A 19603-nucleotide genomic window follows, 5' to 3' on the forward strand; every position below is an offset into this window, starting at 1 on the left:
TAGATCAGTTTTATTATTTATAATAGCTTTAAAATGGGTCCATTGCCGTAATTGGCAGTATGCTTAATTTGCACATATCCTTTTTATGAAATGTGAAATAAATTATTTAAATTTAGTAATTATTTGGAAAAACATTATGGAACTAATAGTCTGTACCTACAATGCTAGTAAATATGGCTTCTCAAGTAATGTACTTGCAGTATGAACACATTTTGAGAATTGTAGTGCAACTTACTGGAAAACAATTGTCTGCTTTTTAGAAGACAGCAAATTCAGACAGAACTCTTGGATTTAGGTTACATTATAATGCTTGTAGTTAAGGCCCTGTGTGATTGTGCGCTGGTGATGTGTATCTGACCTACACAGATTAGATTCTTTGGCCTCAAATTTAGGATTCTCTTATCTTCTCCGCAAGTATTCATTACTTATAAAGGTGACAGGTATTGTTTGTCTGAGCTGGGTCTTGAATGCAAGTAGTTTTCCAAAAGTTGGGTGCAAGCATTCTTCCATGGGATTTCCAGTGGTAATTAGTGATAGTCGGATTTAACCTGCTTAATTTAAGTTTAACAAAGGTTTATACTGTGATGCAGAAAGAATCAATTTCCTATTAATGATGCATTTTATTTTGTATGTGTACATAAAACAGGATCTAGACAATTTTAGTGCACTTTTACATTTAGCAAGCAATTTCAAGCTCCTTGATGGATTATAAAGGTTTATTAATTATTAATTGCTTGGTCTCATATCTGATAAAAGCAATACATTTTGTAAACATAAGTAACCCTGATACAGTTTCATTCAGTGTAATTAAAATATATTATTCTGGCTATTATAAATAGGGGAAAAAACATATTTGGCTTTTATAAATAAGATTGCTTATTTCAGCCATTTGCTTTCAAAGTTTTTAGTTAAGATGAGGCTAAAAGGTTCACAAAGATTTGTATGTTGTATGTACTCTGTATTATGCAGCTACTTAGGTGTTTAATCTGACCATTGATAGTTTTTTAGCATTATTCTGCTGATGATGCAGTATGTCAAATTAATTTGCTAGCTACAACATTTTCTAGCTACATTATCACATTAGTTTACAAGAAATATGAGAATATTTACTAGCTAATCGAAAGTATGGTAATAATACTGACTGCCTTAAAGTGCTTCCTTATTTTGCTGTTATTTTCCAGCATTATTAGCAATGACAGCAGCAATAGCATCCCTTGAAGTGGCCACGCTTTTTCAAGCACGAGAATGCCCCTTGCCTTTTGGAATGCCTGTGGGAATTGCCCTCTGGCCATCTTCCTGTTTTTCAAACCCTCTGACTGCAAAGCAGGTCAGAGGTTGCCACTTCATCATGGAAATGTTAGCAGATTTTTTTTCTGTGTTTGTCCATTAGTCTGCATGCCCGGCTGAGCTGTTTTCAAACTGGAGCAAGTGAGTGTGCACCAAGAGCAAAAATATCTCCAGCATTAGCTAAATCAATGCTAAAGTGTGCTTTATTGTGAATAATGTTTGTTAAATTTGACATTAAGTTGTACACTACCTTTTCAATGGTCAAGGGTTGATACAGCACATGAAAGTGAAAATAGGTGCCATACTTTAGGCCTGACATGACTTTACTACTATATATTAGCATGCTACTTGGTTGCTTGAAGTTAAAGAATGAGAATGGCACTGATGTTTAATGTCATTAAAAAGATACAGAAAAGCCTGTGCACTCTAAATCACAAAATGGACTGAAAAGTGGTATGTGGACAGGTTCCAGTAGACACTTCCAGTACTTCCAAGCACACAGTGGATGAACCACAGCTTGGTTCAGGCTGCCCATCTTGCAAATTTTCTAACCTGCATGGACTATGGATTAAAGGCCTAAGTGCCTTCAAAAGAATGTGATCGTGCCGATGTTGGCATACATATAGCTATGTTTACGTCAATAACTAGATATACATTTTTCTGTGACAGATGTGATTGTAGCACCCCAAAAAAGAAAACATGGTGCCTTTTATAGAAATATATTTTTCAATGTATCACTTTGCTGTCTAAACTCTGTGAAAATTATTAACTTTTCACCAAATTTTCATTTGGGAATTTCTGTACTGCTAAAATAGAGGCAGTTGTTCCCTGTGGAAAGTGCTTGCTGATGAAAAACACATATTTTTAAAAAGGCCTGTGCTGTGGATCCCTGTAAATCTACTTGATTACTTTTGCCACAGCCGGTTTGCTGAGGTGAGCAGTATATGTGACTCTCGCATCTCTGTCTCTGGGGCCTGAACACATGTTCATGGTTGATTCTCTGCCCCAGGCTGAGTACCACTCAGTTATTAAAATGGGTATAGTCCAGCTTAAAATACATACCACTGCAAATTTCTAAATAGTGCAGGTGTCTTATTATCTGGCAGTCCATAGTCCATTGCTGACAATCTTTCTCATTCCATCAAAATCAATAGTAGTTTATGGCTGAAAATATTGGGGTCATTTTTGTCTCTCAGTATAGATATGATTCATTTTTGCTCATATAGTGTAGTATACTATTAAATGGTTCAGTTTTGAAACTAACCCTAGCTTCTGAACTGAAGACAGAAGTGCTTGTTGTATGCTAAAAATAAGTGGATGAGCACAGGCATCAACTTACGAGGGAAAATATTATGATTTTTATCAGCATAAGAAAATTCTTCAGCTTGCTTATTAAGCAGAGTCTAGAGCCTCTGTACAAATTTTGTCTGTTAACTAGGCTGATAAGAAACAATATGTTCAAAATGAATAAAAGAGGTTAAGATGACTATGATTTGGCTACTTTTGTGCATTACATTTTCACTGTATTTACCTTATCAGTGACGCATCATATGCGTTGCTTATCTGGCGCATGTAGCCTATTTTGCATGACCATATAAGCCTGCCATATCTTTGTTTATTGGCAGATGCTGATAAGTGTGTTTTAAGCTATTACCAGATGATAGGCTACCGCTACAGAATATTAGTATGTATCCCTTTCCTTAATAGTGTTGTTACATTGCATTGGCACAGAAGTCCAAGGAAACCAGCTATTTTGCACCAGATATTAGAAGTATGATGTAGGACTCCACTGGAATTACTATTTCAAAGAAGAAATGTTAAATTTGTCTAATTTATTTTGTAAGTCCCTTTTTGTATGGTTTCCTAGAAAAAGTACATGAGTCAAATATGAACATTATATAAACCATTTGATTGTTTGTACAATATTTATGTGGTTAGCTAGTGAGCAAAACTGTGAAAGTTACAACTCTTCATGTCAGTATGGGTATTTCCGGTGCTACACAAAAGTAGGAAAGTAGAAAGTTGAAGGCAACAAATGAATGTAAGCTTAATACTGACAAGGTGTTGTGAAAGGTATTCACGGTAGAAATAATTTTCTTTTGCAAATTAAAAAATTGTGTTCAATATATGATCAAGAATTGGCAGTACTATTTTGGTAACGTGGTACATATCTTTTCTTCTGTAACTACAAATATATTTGTTGGACTTTTAACATCTGTTTGATACAGATATAATGTGGTAGATACGATTTATCAAAAATAAAATTGGTCAACATAATGAATCAAGTATACAGCAGGTTATTCCTGCACTGTAAACAAGTGTGTCTGTGAAGGTGTGTGGTGACTTGTACATAGTGAGAAATGAAATGAAATTGCCGCATATTAATGAAAGTTATGTGAGATAATATTACTGCAATGCAGCCATCGTAATGTGGAGGAAAATTGATCTCATGTTCATAAAGGAATTAAATCTGTGATTTACAGTCAGCATCCTGCCATTTGGTGTACTGTAGATTGATGACAGTTTAAGCACTTTGTACTTGAGGCTAAAATGGCTGTCCAAATGGAGAATCTACTGTGTAATTTATGTCCAGTGTCCATTAGTGTTAGAATTAATGTCACATAAGGGGTGTCAATACATTTTCACATTTTACCAGGAACTCTGTGTTCTTGGTACCTTGATTATTGATATGGCATAAGATAATGGAAATTCTGAGGTGGTAGGCCTGTTTCATGGCTCTCTGTTCACCTTTTCTTCTCCACTTCTGCCCTCTCCAGAATGTAATGGAACAGTTTAACCCAGGGCTGCGCAACCTGGTCAACCTTGGGAAGAGCTATGAGAAGTCAGTGGCTGGTAAGCATTTAATTTGTATTACCATGAAATAAACCATCAGTTTGACTTGCTTATGATGTTTTTTAAATTAATATGATTACAGTTCACAAGAAGTAGGGAAGGGATTCATATGGCTGAGCTGACGAAAATGACAAAACGTTTGGTTTGATATACAAAACAAGGTTTACAAAATATACAAAACAAGGTTTCATATACATGGTTTATAAGAATGGTGCTATGATGTGACTTCACAAAGTGACATGCAATAAGTAACTTCAAGAATAAAGCTATTCTTTACTTACGGTTTAGCTAATAAAACAAATAGAAAAGCAATGAAATCAGTCTGACAGTGGATAAATCATTCCACAATTTGTGTGCTCCCTTACATCAAGGAGTGACATCACACCTCTATAGGTCATGGGTGATGATTTGGTACTTGATTCATAATTTCCTCAGGATTAATTTATTTGAGAATTCAAATAATGAATCCTGAAGTTATTAAATTTTTATTTAAATCTTGATATTTGTTTTCATAAAATCCAAATGTGCCACATCATTTTGTTCCTGTCTGCCTCCAGTTGAAGCTTGCCATACTTCTTCACCCTGTCATCAAAAGGAAAGCACATGAAGATAGATTCCTGTACCACACCATTTACGATGTATCTTAGCATACAGAGAGTAGATTATATCTACAGTTTACAAAGGATTTGGAATCAGTGCTTATGCGTTTGAGTGACCAAGGATGGAGTGGATTTTAACAAATGAGGAACAACTTCACGTGCAAGTGTAATCTGTTACGGTCCCCTGAAAGAACAGGGTGGATCGATCTATGCCGAGCTTTTCTGCAAGTGTTTGCAAACCTAACATAGATTACAAAACCAAGTAAGAGTTTCAGATTAATTTTCTTTAGTCATTAAGAGGAATACATTATTTTTCCTTTTTTTCTCCAAGTCAGTTGCAGTAAAGAGAAGGGACAACATATTCAGTTGGTTTGAAAGTTACCCATTAATCCCGCTTTAAGATGTTGAAGACCATTTGTTTGTCTTCTTGCAGCAATGACCCTGGCAGGGAAGCTGTACTTTGATGCCGTTTCAAAAATAGGGGAAAATGCAGCAGTGTCACCAGTATCCAGGGAATTAGGTAAGTTTTATCAGTCATCTGTGATCCAGCAGGTCATATTTAATGTGTGACCCGCATGGTCATGTATTTTCAAACTAGTAACATTTTTTAATTTTGGCCTTTGTGAGCCTGAAAACGCAGAAAGTCGACGATAGCATTACAAATTCTTTTTAAATTTCATTTTGGAGCCCCCTCCGTTCTCATTTTTACTTCCTTTGGTGATAAATTGCAGACTTTCTGAAAACTGAGATAAAACTGCAGATCAGGGTTTATGGCATAAGTCTGAGCATGCCCAAAGTGTGATTCATTTCTGGCTGTCTGAAATCCAGTTGATCAACAAGAGCTGTAAGATTTGCATCTGGTTCTTTCTATATGGCCATCTATCAATCTCTCTCTCTCCTTCTGTCACTACATAAAATAGAAGCACTCACTTTTAGTATTTGTGGCTGTCTTTATGCGGGTCTACTTTGATTTACTTGCTTGCTGACAGTGACTCAGCACACATTGCCGCATAATTGTATCCTTACATGCAGAACCCTGAATAAGTAAAACTGTAGTGTTGGGCTTGTATAGGGAACCTCTGTAACAAGGTTTGCTCATAACTATCATTGGGGTTGACAGGCCATCTGTGGTTCCTGGTGCAATATATTTATTCATTGTACTTTGCCAATGATATTAACGTGCATTACAGTTGGAGGTCAAGATTGTAGGCAATTGTGTGAGAAGAGGTATTAGGGTATGGACAACATTTGCTATTTGATTTCAATTATGTGCAAAGATGGAAAGTGGCTTGCCTTATATTGCAGTATTCAAAACTGTAATAGAAACAAGGATGAACATATTTAACTAGAAATGAAATGACTGACCATGACAGTCATTGCAGGCATATGGGGTGTTTTTGTTGAGCACCAGCAACAGTCTGACCCGTCTCACTAAATATTTTCTGGAGACTGCCATTGCCATCCAGGCAAAGTTGGCATGTTACATGTACCTTCATTCCAGCACTTATTGTACTTTGTATCATCATCCTGATGTTGTAGCTTGTACTGCCCCCTATTTTAACTTAGCATAGGTTAGGTCAGAGTAATGTTCACTGTGTGAACTGGACTATTTTGTCTTGGCTATGAATAACTGTACAAAATGAGTATTGTACCTTATCGGACCTCTGTTTTGTAGTTGTTCCAGTGACCTTTGGTATGTACTTTTGTACATCACTTTGGATAAAAGCGTCTGCCAAGTGAATGTAATGTAATGAAGGAAATGGATGATTTAGCCAATCTTGTCTTCAGAGGTTGCAGTCAGGACGCCCTCGTGTCTCAGTGCTGCCTCCCCTCTTATTCCTCTTCCTTGCTGCTGGACACCAGGGCAGATTCCCAGCCCTGCTTCCAGCCCTGGCCTGTCCTCCTTCTCTCAGGGCCCAGTAGGCTTGCAAAGACGGCTACGAGACGGTGTGAATTCTCTCACACACCGCACAGCGGACCGTGGCAAACACATTGTGCAAACAGCCAGATAGAAATATTCCTCCGGCCATCTGTGGCCACGGTGTGCCCTGAATCACTGCTGCTGTTGTCCTCCAGTTGCCCAGGTCTCCCCTTTTTGTGGATGGATACACTCTGCCCTTATCTTCCACGCATCTATGAGTAATCTACATTCTATAGTGATGAAGTATTTTCATTTTTTTGACATAAGTTTAAAAAAAGTGTCGTTGATAACAAAAACATGACATGTTGCAGTGAAAATATTTTCAAAACTATTATTCATTTTAGCTTAGTTAATGTCCCTTGTAGTATAGGTTTCGGCATAGAATAATATTTGATTGTTGAGATTAACATCAGAAACTCATGTCCCCTACAGGAGGCAAAAATGAATAGCTGGGTCTTAGAAGGCTATTCCAGGAGATTATACATAAGAAAGTGTTGACATTTATTCAGATATCTTCCTCAGACCTGCCCCAATATTCCTTGTAAAACAGAAATAGCAAGATCAATTATGCCGAACCTTATCAGCTGTTTGACATTCATTGTTAAAAACTATGTTGCTAAGAATTTTTATTTTTGGTGGTTTTATTTGGGATAGAACACAATTTGTTCGCAGTGTTTTCAGTTGGCAGTAAGTCAAACATTCCTCAATTAATGCCAAATGTATATTGCCTGGTCTGCTTTATACTGACATAACATATACCAGTAGAATGTTAACCTCTCCCTGAAATACATTTATGATGTCATGCTTTCATTTTATTGCGGGTCAGTTGGCTCCTTATGCAGTGAAACATGAGAGTAGATATGGCAAGAATTATAAATACCCTGTTTTACAAGCCTTTATTGCAATCATAAAAGATATTTATAAGCTGTTTAATATGCATTTAGATTAAAAAGATACCTTTCTTGACATCTATTTGGCCCAAAAAATGTAATTGCTTCAGTTGAATATATGTATATATATTTATCTCTATATAAAAATAAGATGCAATATTCAGGAGAGATAGTTATAGCAGTTAGCAGTTTTTTAACAGGCATGCAACAGAATTTAGATGATACAAACATAAACAATAGTAAATTAAGATAAAAACATTACAGCCCCCCCCCCCCTTCCCAGAACAAGTACTTGACCTTTCTTCTATGACTCTATGTGATTCTGCCACACCCTATTACACAGATTAACACCTGACTGAGCTCCAAACCAAAGAAACATCCGGACCATTCTTGGACACATCAAGGACTGGTTTATTGAGGCAAAATTCTGCATTTTCCTACTCTGTGCTGGAATATACCACGGCCACCATATCCAGTGGTCAGCTGGACTGCTGGCAGTCAGCATTTCTAATCTTTTTTAAAATCAAGCTTTCTGAACCAATTCTGTCTGTGTACTTGCAGCTGCCTATGTATAGTCACTGTATATTCCAGGATGTTGCCCTTTTCCAAACCTTGTGTGGGTACGCATTGTTTCATCCCCTGCAGGTCCCATGGGGACTCCACAGTCATTCTGCCCTGTATGTGTCCATGCAGATAAAGGTGAAATGAGACGGGCCACCCCGTCCATTGTGTTTGTCTACAATGCCAAATCACAGGTCTAATTATAGGCTATACCTTGCAATGCTTTCAGACCATTAGCATTGTGGCACACTCATTTGACCTGCTCTTGTAAGGGGCAGTGTTCAGAAATGCAAATATTGTTGCAAGCACAATGGCATCCTTGTCGGTCAATGATAAGGCACCTTCGAGTAAAGCACCCAGTTCTGTGCAGATAACCTCTAAATAAGGTTTGAGGACACGTCTGTTTCTTTCATCAAATACAATTGTTGAGGGGGAGACTCGTTCTTTATTCTACATCTGGCAGGCAGTGTCTGGCAAACAGACCACCTTTGTTCAAATGTCACTAATAACTGCAATTTAATTCCTAACAGCACAACCATTCCTGACATTTTCATCATCGACATAGTTTTATATATATATATATATATATATATATATATATCAGTTATATATTCAGTTCTTGCTCAGGAGAACCAGGCAGAAGGGCTTGGCTTTCCAAATGAGAGTGAGTGAGAAGTGGCTAGTGGCAGTCCAGACTACCCGTCTCCTTCCTGTCATTGAGTGTCATGGAAGGCCCCATTGTGACTTTACAGTGCATACGTCTCTCATCACTGGCACCGCAGTGAAGGGATATTGATGTCACACGGCTGCCACAGGATTAACAATCATGGTGTGTAAAATCATATTTCAGCTGCTATAACCCACTTGCATCCTGCCGTTTTCCGATGGACAATCTGAGTTCCTCCTCAGCTTTGTCAGTCAGTGTAATTCATGAAGTTGTGATTTGAAATGATTTAAACAACCTGCGGAATGACTATTGCCCTTCTTTGAATGGCATATAAGGCATTAAACAATGCAGCCCTTGAATATGTTTCAGAGTTTCTGACTCTGTATGTTCTCAGCAGATGGCTCAGATTCTTTATTCGAGGTGCACTACTCGAAGCTTGTCTAAAAACAAAGGGCGACTTCACTTGGTGACTTGGGATTTGGTATATTTTTAAGAGGCAGCAAAATTCTCTTTGTAACATAGCAAAACATCTTTAGACGAACTGAACAGAAATTAAGTGTACAATAGAACTGGAACTTGAGTCTGGACCCCCCACCCTTCCTGCTTTTCTTAAAGCTGTTTGCAGTCACCCATTCAGTGAACTAAACATTTAATGCTAAATCTGAAGAATAATTATGAACAATGAGGTCAGAGGTTTTTGTTTTTGAAAACAGATGAATGCAGAGGGGGGAACAGCATTGGCTGTGCCTGAACCCGTTCTGAGTCATGATTCATGCGGCACGTAGGTGTCTGGAGCTTGTTGAAAGTCTGACCTCAGAGGGCCTGTCTAGGAGTCGGTGTTTGATCTGCCAAATGGAAATATCCCGCAGCCATCCTGAGCGTGTAGGAGACGATTCATCAGTCTCGCTGTGCATGGTGCCAGGGATGAGAGGGGCGATCCCTGAGCAAACACACAAGAACAGCCATCTCCATTCCCCCCACTCTCACCCACTCTGAAAGCACGCATGACTGCGGAGCTAAGTCCTGCAGCACACTTACACATCACATGCCTGCCGTTTCTAAACAACAGCATCCTACACTGACCTCAGGTCACCCTCGCACCCATGATTGTTTAACCACTAACTCCCCTCTAACGCTTTCACGTGAGAACTCATGAATGCGACTGTCCCTTTTCTTCTGAAGCCATTTCAGTTTGCAGCCCTGTTTGTCATGTAATGTCTCGACAATTCCTGTTCCTGAGAAACCTTATTAGTACAGAGTTTAAGTGTAGTTCATAAATTAGGCTTTGTTTACTGAATGAATTCAGTTCAATGCAAAGTTTGAAAATAAATCAATTTATTGAGCATTTCTTCTGCTCCACTTAAAGTTTGTTTGCAGTTCATTGCCAACTAAGCATTCGAGAAAGCATGTAGGGGCGACATAGCTCAGGAGGTAAGACCGATTGTCTGGCAGTCGGAGGGTTGCCGGTTCAAATTGTCTGGGCATGTCGAAGTGTCCTTGAGCAAGACACCTAACCCCTAACCCCAAACTGCTCTGGCGAATGAGAGGCATCAATTGTAAAGCACTTTGGATAAAAGCGCTATATAAATGCAGTCCATTTACCATTTACCATGTATGTATTGTATAAATAGCAGGTAGTTCACCTTGGACTAAACTAAGGCTTCAAATCACATGATGAGTCTGCTGAACATTTCTGACTAGCCACGGTATTGTGTTATTTTACCTTGTGAATTTTCCTGACTCACTCTGCCCATAACTGTCATACAGTTATACTGAATATTCCCATACTGTGTCTCTGCCCCCCCCCCCCCCCATCTTTCATCACTTCCTGGGTGTGTACTGAGGTCGGTCCTCTTCCCAGCAGTTAATGCCGTATTTAAACTCCCGTTATGATTGTGTCATCTCCATTTTGACTTTTTACTTTAAGAGCCTTGATTAACTGTTTTTTTAACTGGCCGAACAGATATGGAATATGGGAATGTCTACTGTGCCACACCAATGAATACCTTGTTGGAAACATTGTGAGGGTGGTTGCACTTAGTTGCTACTGCTAAAATGTCGTCAGGCATTCATTTTACACTCAGCTACAGTGAGTAGCTGCTAGGTCTGGATTCAGGCTGGAATCCCTGTTTGCTCTGTGGGGTTTGGCTTCCGGCAGTGTATCAGGACATTGGTTTTGTGACTCACAGCAATGTCATATCGTTCAGTGAAAAAGATAGTTATTAATCCATAGCAACCCAACAACAGAAACGTTCCCTACCCTCTCCCTGGAATGTGTGGTTTCGACAGTAGGACACAGTCTGACGTGATTTCATGGGTGGAACCTCGTCGGTGTGGGGTGTGTTTCTTTAGATACGCCTGCTGTGCAAATGCCCAAACCAATAAACAGCCTTTTCAAACAAGGAGTAGGCCCCACCGAATGGATATCTACTATCAGGTTAGATTAACCTTGGATGCTTTTAACAGCAGACTATTGCATATACCTGTAACCATTTATTTTGCCTGTTAAAATTAGTAAAACTATCTGGAGGGAGGGGTTGCAGTCAAAAAAAGAAGTGAAATGTAGTGTTCATTTATAATCAAACAACCAGTGGAAGCCAGTGTTCACACAAAAACAACAATCAAAACAAGTGGAAAAAAACTGTGTGTTCTTACTATAATCAAGACAAGTGGTGAAACGCAGTGTTCACACTAAATTAATTTAACTGTCTCCCACATTGATTGAGGGTTCAGAGAGGCAGTCAAACAAACGCTCCTCTGTCCCTACAGGAGGAACTGTACCCTGTGGGTTGTTCTGGTTACATGGTTTCTTCTTTTATTGAGTGATTGTTTATTTTAACTACTGCGTTCTCTTTACTTATTAGCACCTATGATGCTGTTGGGCTGGGTCAGATAGACCCAGGACTTTATTGTGATTTTAAGGCAATACAGAAATAAAATTGATGCAGAAATATTCAATTCATCTCAAAATGTTTTTTTTTTATTATCAGAAACCATATGCTGTGTATGGTTCATGGTTGCCATTTACCTCTGCTAGATAACCTTTAACAAAGTGTCAGTGTCATTCGTTTTTTGTGAAGATTTTGTGATTTACAGTATATCAAATTGTACTATAATGAAGGCATGGGGGCATAAATCATGTTTATCTATGAAAAATGTAATTGAAACGCGGTTTTCATGCAGTAAATTATTGATGTTTATTGCTTGAACTGGCATTGCCAATTATTTTTCATATTTATCTCATTCTATTCAATGAAACCATCTTGGCAAGACAACATAAAGCGACTAATACAGATGATGAACAACACACAAAAACGAAAAGCAAGAACCAAATTTACACCGGTTTTGTCACTGGTTATGCAATGCATCTCTCAAAAGTATCATTCCGCTTCTGCTAAATGATGAGATGTTTAAATTTGACCCAGGCAGAACACAAGAGTTAAACACGTCTGCAGTTCTCGGCAGGGATTCTTGATGTTAGCTCAAAAATTCAGTTTCACTGTGTTTGATCTTGTTCTCCTTCTGCAGACTATAACAGCTTCAAACAGGGACAGGTCATGCCAACAGTGTTGAAGGGGAAAATGCTAATTAGGCTGGTAGATTTAACCATTGTATGGAGTCAGTCAAATGAGGGACTTAAAGTAGGCTCACCCCCAGCAGGTCAAAGGAACTTGTGTAGTTGCTGTCTTAGGAGATTGAATTACCTTAGGACAGGAAGTGTCTATGTGCGATTATTTCCAGTGAGTCACATCAGTCCGCATCATCAGTGTGTGCCCAAGTCTGTGCCTTTCCCTCAGTTTATCTCCAATGGCTACCCTTTGAAACCATTACCCTGCATTCGTTTTTATACACTGTTGCACGGTAAATATGTGTTTTTAAGAAACTGTGATAATAATTATCCCAGTAGTTATCAAATTTGGGTCTTTTCCAATAAACTATACTGTTAAAAAGACTAGGCTACTTGGAGAAAGTGAATAGTAAATATAGTAATCTTTTATCCCTTAGCCTTATCTATGATATTTTGGTGAACTTGTTTTTTGGAGTATATTCGTTCATCTAATGGAAAAGTAATAAAAAGTAATTTGGCAGTTTACAGTATTAATCTGAACTGGGTGGACGGACAGTCCTTATTTTATCTCCCTGTTTAATTACACTGCTATAGAGGACACAGAGATTTCAAAAGTGTGGCCACTGCGATTATGTTACAATGTCATTTTTTATTAATCTCTCAGAGACATGTATCAGGTATCAATGTTCAAACATTAGTGTGTTTGAACTGAATGGATGGTCATTTCTAAAAAAGAAAGCAGCTGGGCCTTTCAGGCTTGGAGCAGGCGCACTGTAACCTTTGTGAATATCTGCACCCTCCAAATTGTTTTTGGTGCTATGAAAACACCCTGCATGTGAGCCCTGCTCCCCATCTATACAAAGGCAGCATTTACCAGGATGTTCTGTTGACCTTTAGATAGCAATGTTGTAACTGCAGTTCGTGAATTGCCCGTAGGGCATGATATGCACTATTTTTTTTTGTTTACTTTTGCTAAGTTCATATGGTGAGCCACAGGTTGGAGTTTAACCACCTGAAATAACAGCTGTAGAGGGAATATTGAAATGAATATAGGTGCTTCCTATACTTTCATAGACAGCTGTTCAATGGGAGACAAAATCAAATTAAGTCAAATTGTGATGTGAGGTCTACTTTTGTAAACTGAAAAAGTTTTTCATGCATCTATGTATTTTTCTTTTTAATGCCATTAGACCAGTTTTCTACTGGAGTGGGAAAATGTGGTCCGTTCTGTGTTGTCCTATCTGGAAATATAGAGACACTCTGTAGTCACATGTGTCCCACACCAGTTACGGTAGAAAACCTGCCTTTTTCAATCACTGGAATATTCCCTTCTGTGCTTGTTTTTGTTGATGCCATTGTTTTCAGTGATAGCACAGAAACCCTGGGCATATGCCCTATTGTGGCATTAAATGTAAATTGTTGAGCTTTACTGTACTGTGTGAGCACTGATTATACTGTATTCCTGCCCTCTGTTGCTTTTCCAACAGTCGGTGAATGTAGTGTTGTCCTTTGGTTTTATTTTATTCTCATTATATTTGTATTGTACAGGAAGGGGAATTATGAAATAGAAATGCATTAGACCAGATTAAGGAACCCAGAGCACACGCAATAAGAATGTAATGCGTTAATCTCCGGGGATGCAGGTGATGGAAATCTTTTAAAGCGCAGCGCTGCTCATTAAGACATGCCCCATGGCTTCTCTTCGGAATGTTTCTGCAGTAAGGGGGCGTGTTATAACTCCAAAGGTCAGCACTTGGCTTTATCCCAGCACGTTCTAAATCGTGCCATTTTTCATTAGCAAGATGCAAACGGTTTGCCGAGTATTCGAAGGAAAGACACAGGTCTGAAAACATGGCCGAAATTATGGGCAGGCTCTTTCCATCCCATCTGTCGTCAGTTCGGCACTTCTCATTACCAGATGAAAGGTCAAAATGTCTCTCAAGGCTTGTCCATATCAAGTGTGGTTTGGCGATAACGGATTGACTGGAAAGTGCAACTGTTTGGACGTGTGACGCGCGAGAGCCTAGGGCAGTGGGCCAGATTCAGCTAATTTAGTGTTAATCAACACCCACTGAGAGAACACAGGTTTTCCATCTGGCTGTACAGGCGTTCTGGCACAGCATGTGTGTGTATAAACACAGTGCTTTAACACAGTACATAGTGCTTTGTTAGTCTGCGCTATTTATGCAAGTCTTTAATTTAAAGGGTTTGTAAACTGAAGCCATATTTCTCAAAGTTCCACACTTTACTTTTTCCTATGAAGATGAGGGTAAATATTTTAAAGTCTGTTTGCAGCTTTATAATATTGGTAATATTCAGCTGAATTTATACATAACTTGGAAATGAAAAGTATGCCTCAGATCCTATTTTAATGACGGCTATTTGAAAATTCTCATCTTGGCATTAAATCCAAAAATAACTGCAGCGATTATACAAATGTATCAACAACTGTGTTTCTGAAAACAGAATAAATTCAATGGTAGAGCTTAGAGTGTGGAAAGCACAGCAGTAACTTAACCTGTTTCATTCAATGCTTTATTAAGGCCTTGGCAAACAGGCATTAATGCCTGTGTCCACATAGTTGATTTTAACAGAGTCCAGTGAGGTTTATACCTGCTTACATCTTTTGATAAGTGAGTGCTACATTTTTCACTTAATATGTGCTCAGAAAATTATACTAATCTTAATTACATTTTTGGGGGGTTAGCACCACAGTGTCCTTCTTTCGGGTCAGCGTTTCTAGCTGTGTTGGTTTGCTTCATTGCTGTAATTAAAATGCACTGATTTGCCAGTGATGTAGAGTATTATCTTTACAGATGAGCTTATCGTGCTGTCGAAATGTTACATAAACGCATGTTTTACAAATACAAGAAAGCACATTTTCATGTTTTACTTTTTACCCTTCTCCTTGAAAAGCACACTTTCTCCCTTTTCAAGAAACTGAAATCATGCCACCTGTTGCGATAACGTGTAGGCTCCTCTCGTCCCGTTACATGATTCGCGATGCCTTGTCTTCACAGGGGTTGTGCTGATGGAGATTTCAGAAGTGCACAAGAAAATTCATCTGGAGCTGGAAGAGAGTGTAAGTGCCATTCTGTCATTTGTGCCTGTGGTGTTTCAGTTCTGTCTCTATCTCTGTATTTATATCTAGCTCTGTTTTTCTCTATCGATCTATCTATCTGTCTCGCTTTCTCTCTTTCTCTCTTTTATCTTTTATCTCTTTCTATCTACCTATCTAGTTCCTGTTGTTTCTGCCATGTCTCTATGTTGAGTTAAGGTTGTTGATTGAATCATGTCTTTGTTCCCTTGGGAGGAACATTGAAAGTGTTCATGGAAACAAAAACAGTAAAGTGGAGCAGGTGCTCAGTTATTTTGTATCTGTTATGAGCGGTACAGTGTCTGAACATGCCCTGCACAGTGGCACCAAGGTGATTGTGACGACAGCACACCCTGCAACTGTACATACAAGTGCTTTCCAAAGTCATGAGAGCGCATGCAACATAGGTGAAATTATGTGCTGCTTTATCATTGGTGATACCAGGATGATTGGTGATACCACTGTAACAGGGGCTTGTTGTGTGATTCCTGGAAAAATGCTGTGTTGCTTTGATTTGTAACAAATGATTTTTATCAATTAACAATAGAAGGTACATTCATTGTTGCATAGTGAGCTCCATAATGTTTGGGACAAAGACATTTTTTGGTCTTTATTTGGCTCTGTATTCGAGAGAAAAAAATGTCTTTGTCTCAAACATTATGGAGATAAACTGGAAAAATGTATGACCTCTTTGCGAATGGCTGGTCCCAATTGAAACCTCATGCAGAACATACCACCTGGAATCATAATGCAGTCTGGGCATTGTCTGCATTGTTGCTTTGTGTGCGGGTAGGTAGCATGCCTGTGTAAGATGAGAATCTACACCTTCTATGGAAGGGCATATTGAATACATGTTAGTTGAAGATAAACTGATATAGTAATGCACAAAAAAGCGAACAAAAAAGAGGAACTCTTTAAAGCCACTGTAGTCACATAGTGTTGGGCCACCATTGTTTTTAATTGATCTGGCTAGTCTCAGCATGTGTGAAATTTGTGGCCAACAGGTCAGTTGCTTGCTTGTTTTACTTTGCTCTTTAAATTAATGCACGGAAAGGGGTATTTGTTTCCACCACCTCTTGCCCTTTGTTAGTGATGTATTTCCCTTGTAGTTACATGCTAAAATCACCATAGACATCATGGCTCATGAAACATCAACAAGTTGAGCTGGCATGGTCACTGAGTCTCCTGCCAAATGTGCCCAAAAAATCACCCCTATTTCAAAATCAGAGCTCTCGTCTTTAGCCATAATTGTAGGCAAACAAGCACGTCAAGCATTTTTATCCATGACCCTATGTGTGCTGGGATATTATTTGCTTAATTAATGAAGTAAGCCACACCTTTGTAGTAGCTGTACTGCATATACTTGTTTACAGTTATTTTGCATGAGGTTATTATGGTATGTATTAAGCATGTGCAAAAATCAGTTGCATTGCAATATTGACTATTATCAGTCTAAACATTTCCATCTGTTCCTATGTGGGGATTAAATGGGTTGAGTTCAATTTATTACTCTCATGATTAATCTCAGAGCTGTTGGGTCCAGGCCCTTCACGATGTCCGCATTATCGATAGAGATTTGTAATAGCTGTAATTATTTTACTGTTTTTCTGCTCTTAATACCTCTACCACCCTTATCCCTCTCCTAGTCTCTCTCCTCCTCCAACCTGCTCTTTTTCCCACCTTCTCCATCCCTTCATGGTAGTGCAGCCTAGCTGGCTGGCTAGCTAGGCTAGTTGTATTACACCTAGAGCAATGGAGCGATGGAGTTTTTGTTTCCTTATCATCATTTCATTCTGTTTCATTATAAAGCCTCCGTTTACATTGCAAACATGCCAGAATCACCCCATGTATTTTCCCTTCCTGGATACACTAACAGCGGATAAGGTCAAGGGTAACGTTATGGTGTCATTTTTTCAGTTTCATAAGAATGCTGCCATGGCTACACAACCTGTGAAAGCATCCGCTTGTGCAGTGACCATTTCACAAAACTGAACGGCTGTCAAAATTATAACCAGAGACTTCTTAGCTTGGCAAAATTCATGAAACTTGTTGCTGGAGCCGTTCCCGGTTCAGCTGGTTGAGGCTTCTTTTCTGGCTCTTAAATACACAGCCGTGTTTGCCTGACTCTCCTCGCAGCCGGGAAGTCCTCTGCCGTTCTTGATAGATGGATTTAGCCATGTTTGCCTTGTGTGTTTGTTTACTTGTGGGTGGTACATTTTTGAGAAGAGCTGAGGGGGGAGGTTTTATGTCTGATAGTTATTGACATCACTTTGAATAGATATTTGGTGGATATGTAGTGGATGCATTCCTCTGTGATAATGAATGGTTATTTGTACTATTTTCAGCCCCTTTACAGTCACTTTAATTTGAATATGCTTCATATTACTATCCTCTGTGGTGTACCACATATTGGTGTGATGTAACTGTTCTTTCAGGTGTTTTTAATGCTGTTGCTGTGATAAATCCAAAACTGCAATAAAACGTGAACCTTATATGTGGGATAATCTTAGAGATACAGCGGCACCTTTTCATGTGGCAAGTGCGCTTCACATAAGCTCTGTTTAATGACACATCTACTGTAAGCAATTTAACTGAATCCTCCTGTCCAGCTGTCGCTGTATTAGTCAGTAAGATTGAAGCACAGAATCTAGAGTGATGTACAAAAGCATATAATTCCTCACCAGTCAGCTGCAAAGACTATATGTATTCCTTGCCATACAATACTAGATTATCTGATGTAATTCTGTATGGTTTTGTTTTGATGTAAACATGCAAATTCTGGTTCATTTTGTGAGTTTGTGAGTGCAAATTGAAAAAAAAACTCCTTCTAAAAAAACTACTTCTAAACTACTGTTTGCAAGTAGAGTTTGACTTCAAAATAACAAAACAGAAATATAAAGAAAGAGGTGCAGGAGAAGGAAATGAAATCATCTTCTCGGATTGTGAGAATCGCTTTTATTCCATGGGGTATTGTGAGCTGTTAGGACGTCTGTATGTGAGGAATAGAGACATTCTAGCGTATTCTGGTCTATAGAGAAATCTCAGTGATGCTTTTTTTAAATCTGTGGTGTATGGAGATATGTCTGTCCACCTGTAGGTATATGCAAGTCTTTACTTACCTTTAGGGTGCAGAAAATATTGGCTGTGTTGTTTGGGTGTTGCAGTGGCTCTGTGAGAGTGTAGCGATCTCTCTGCTCTTTTGAGGTGACGCAGCGTTATGGACAGTACAGCGGTGGGCGCCGATAACCGCCGATAATAAGGCCTGGGGATGATGATGATGTAACTGCTCTGTCTATCACTGAGGAGAATGATTCAGATATAACAAAGGTTTATCTGTGGGCATCCCTTCCTTACAGCACTGAGTCACTCTGTGTTTTTCACCAGTTCTCAACCTACCATGCTTCTTTGAAGGCCACAGAAATAATCTGAGATGCTGTCTTTCTTCCATTCTCAAATTGTTGCAGTGAATGGCTGTTGGGGGAAGTGTATGAACAATAAAAGCATCTATAGTATAGTTTTCAATGTTCTCGAAATAATATACCATTTTCCACAATATAAACACCCATTATCTCCTCAGGAGGCTATCATTTATTGTTTTTTGTTTTGATTTTTAACATTTTTAAACTTTCATCTTATTTTCAGTTTAAAAGATTTCACAAAGAAATCATCGGTGAATTGGAACGGAAAACTGAAATGGATGTGAAATACATGACTGTGAGTACTGTTTTATTATACCATGTCCAATGCTGAATACCTGACTGAATTTTGCTTCATCTCACCCTGTCAAATGTGCAGTATATGACTGTGAGTCATTTCCATACACTGTGTAATATGAAATGACAGAGCACTGCTTTGTTTTAAATCCTGTGCTGCACACCTTATGTAATGGTAAATGCATGACTGTCAGTAAGGCTTCTTTGCACAATACTGTTTCATTACACCCTTTGTAATGTGAAATGCATGACAGTGAGTTATGTGTACAGCCTTCCCATTCATGTAAATGATCCTCCCGTGGTATTACTGATACTATCAGTTTCTTTGGAAAGACAGCACAATTCTTGCTATGCCTTTATCAGCCCAAGCTCTTCTCCTCCTGACTGGCCTTATCTCAGTGCATGTCCAGTGTTTAAAAGGCATCTGTCTGACCAGACACAATGGCC

The 19603-nt window shown here is 38.8% G+C and overlaps 1 protein-coding gene across 3 annotated transcripts in view; it reads left to right on the plus strand.

Moving 5' to 3' along the window:
- The window catches only part of baiap2l1a (BAR/IMD domain containing adaptor protein 2 like 1a), a 34635-nt gene that overhangs the window by 2086 nt on the left and 12946 nt on the right, over window positions 1–19603 (plus strand). For all 3 annotated transcript variants that reach the window (XM_035404969.1, XM_035404967.1, XM_035404968.1), the window contains exons 2-5: window positions 4065–4140; window positions 5173–5259; window positions 15367–15428; window positions 19086–19157. In XM_035404969.1, coding sequence (XP_035260860.1) covers window positions 4065–4140; window positions 5173–5259; window positions 15367–15428; window positions 19086–19157 — 297 coding nt within the window. The remainder of the gene's footprint in view (window positions 1–4064; window positions 4141–5172; window positions 5260–15366; window positions 15429–19085; window positions 19158–19603) is intronic.

Source organism: Anguilla anguilla, chromosome 2 (genome assembly GCF_013347855.1).
Source record: "Anguilla anguilla isolate fAngAng1 chromosome 2, fAngAng1.pri, whole genome shotgun sequence".
NCBI lineage: Eukaryota > Metazoa > Chordata > Actinopteri > Anguilliformes > Anguillidae > Anguilla > Anguilla anguilla.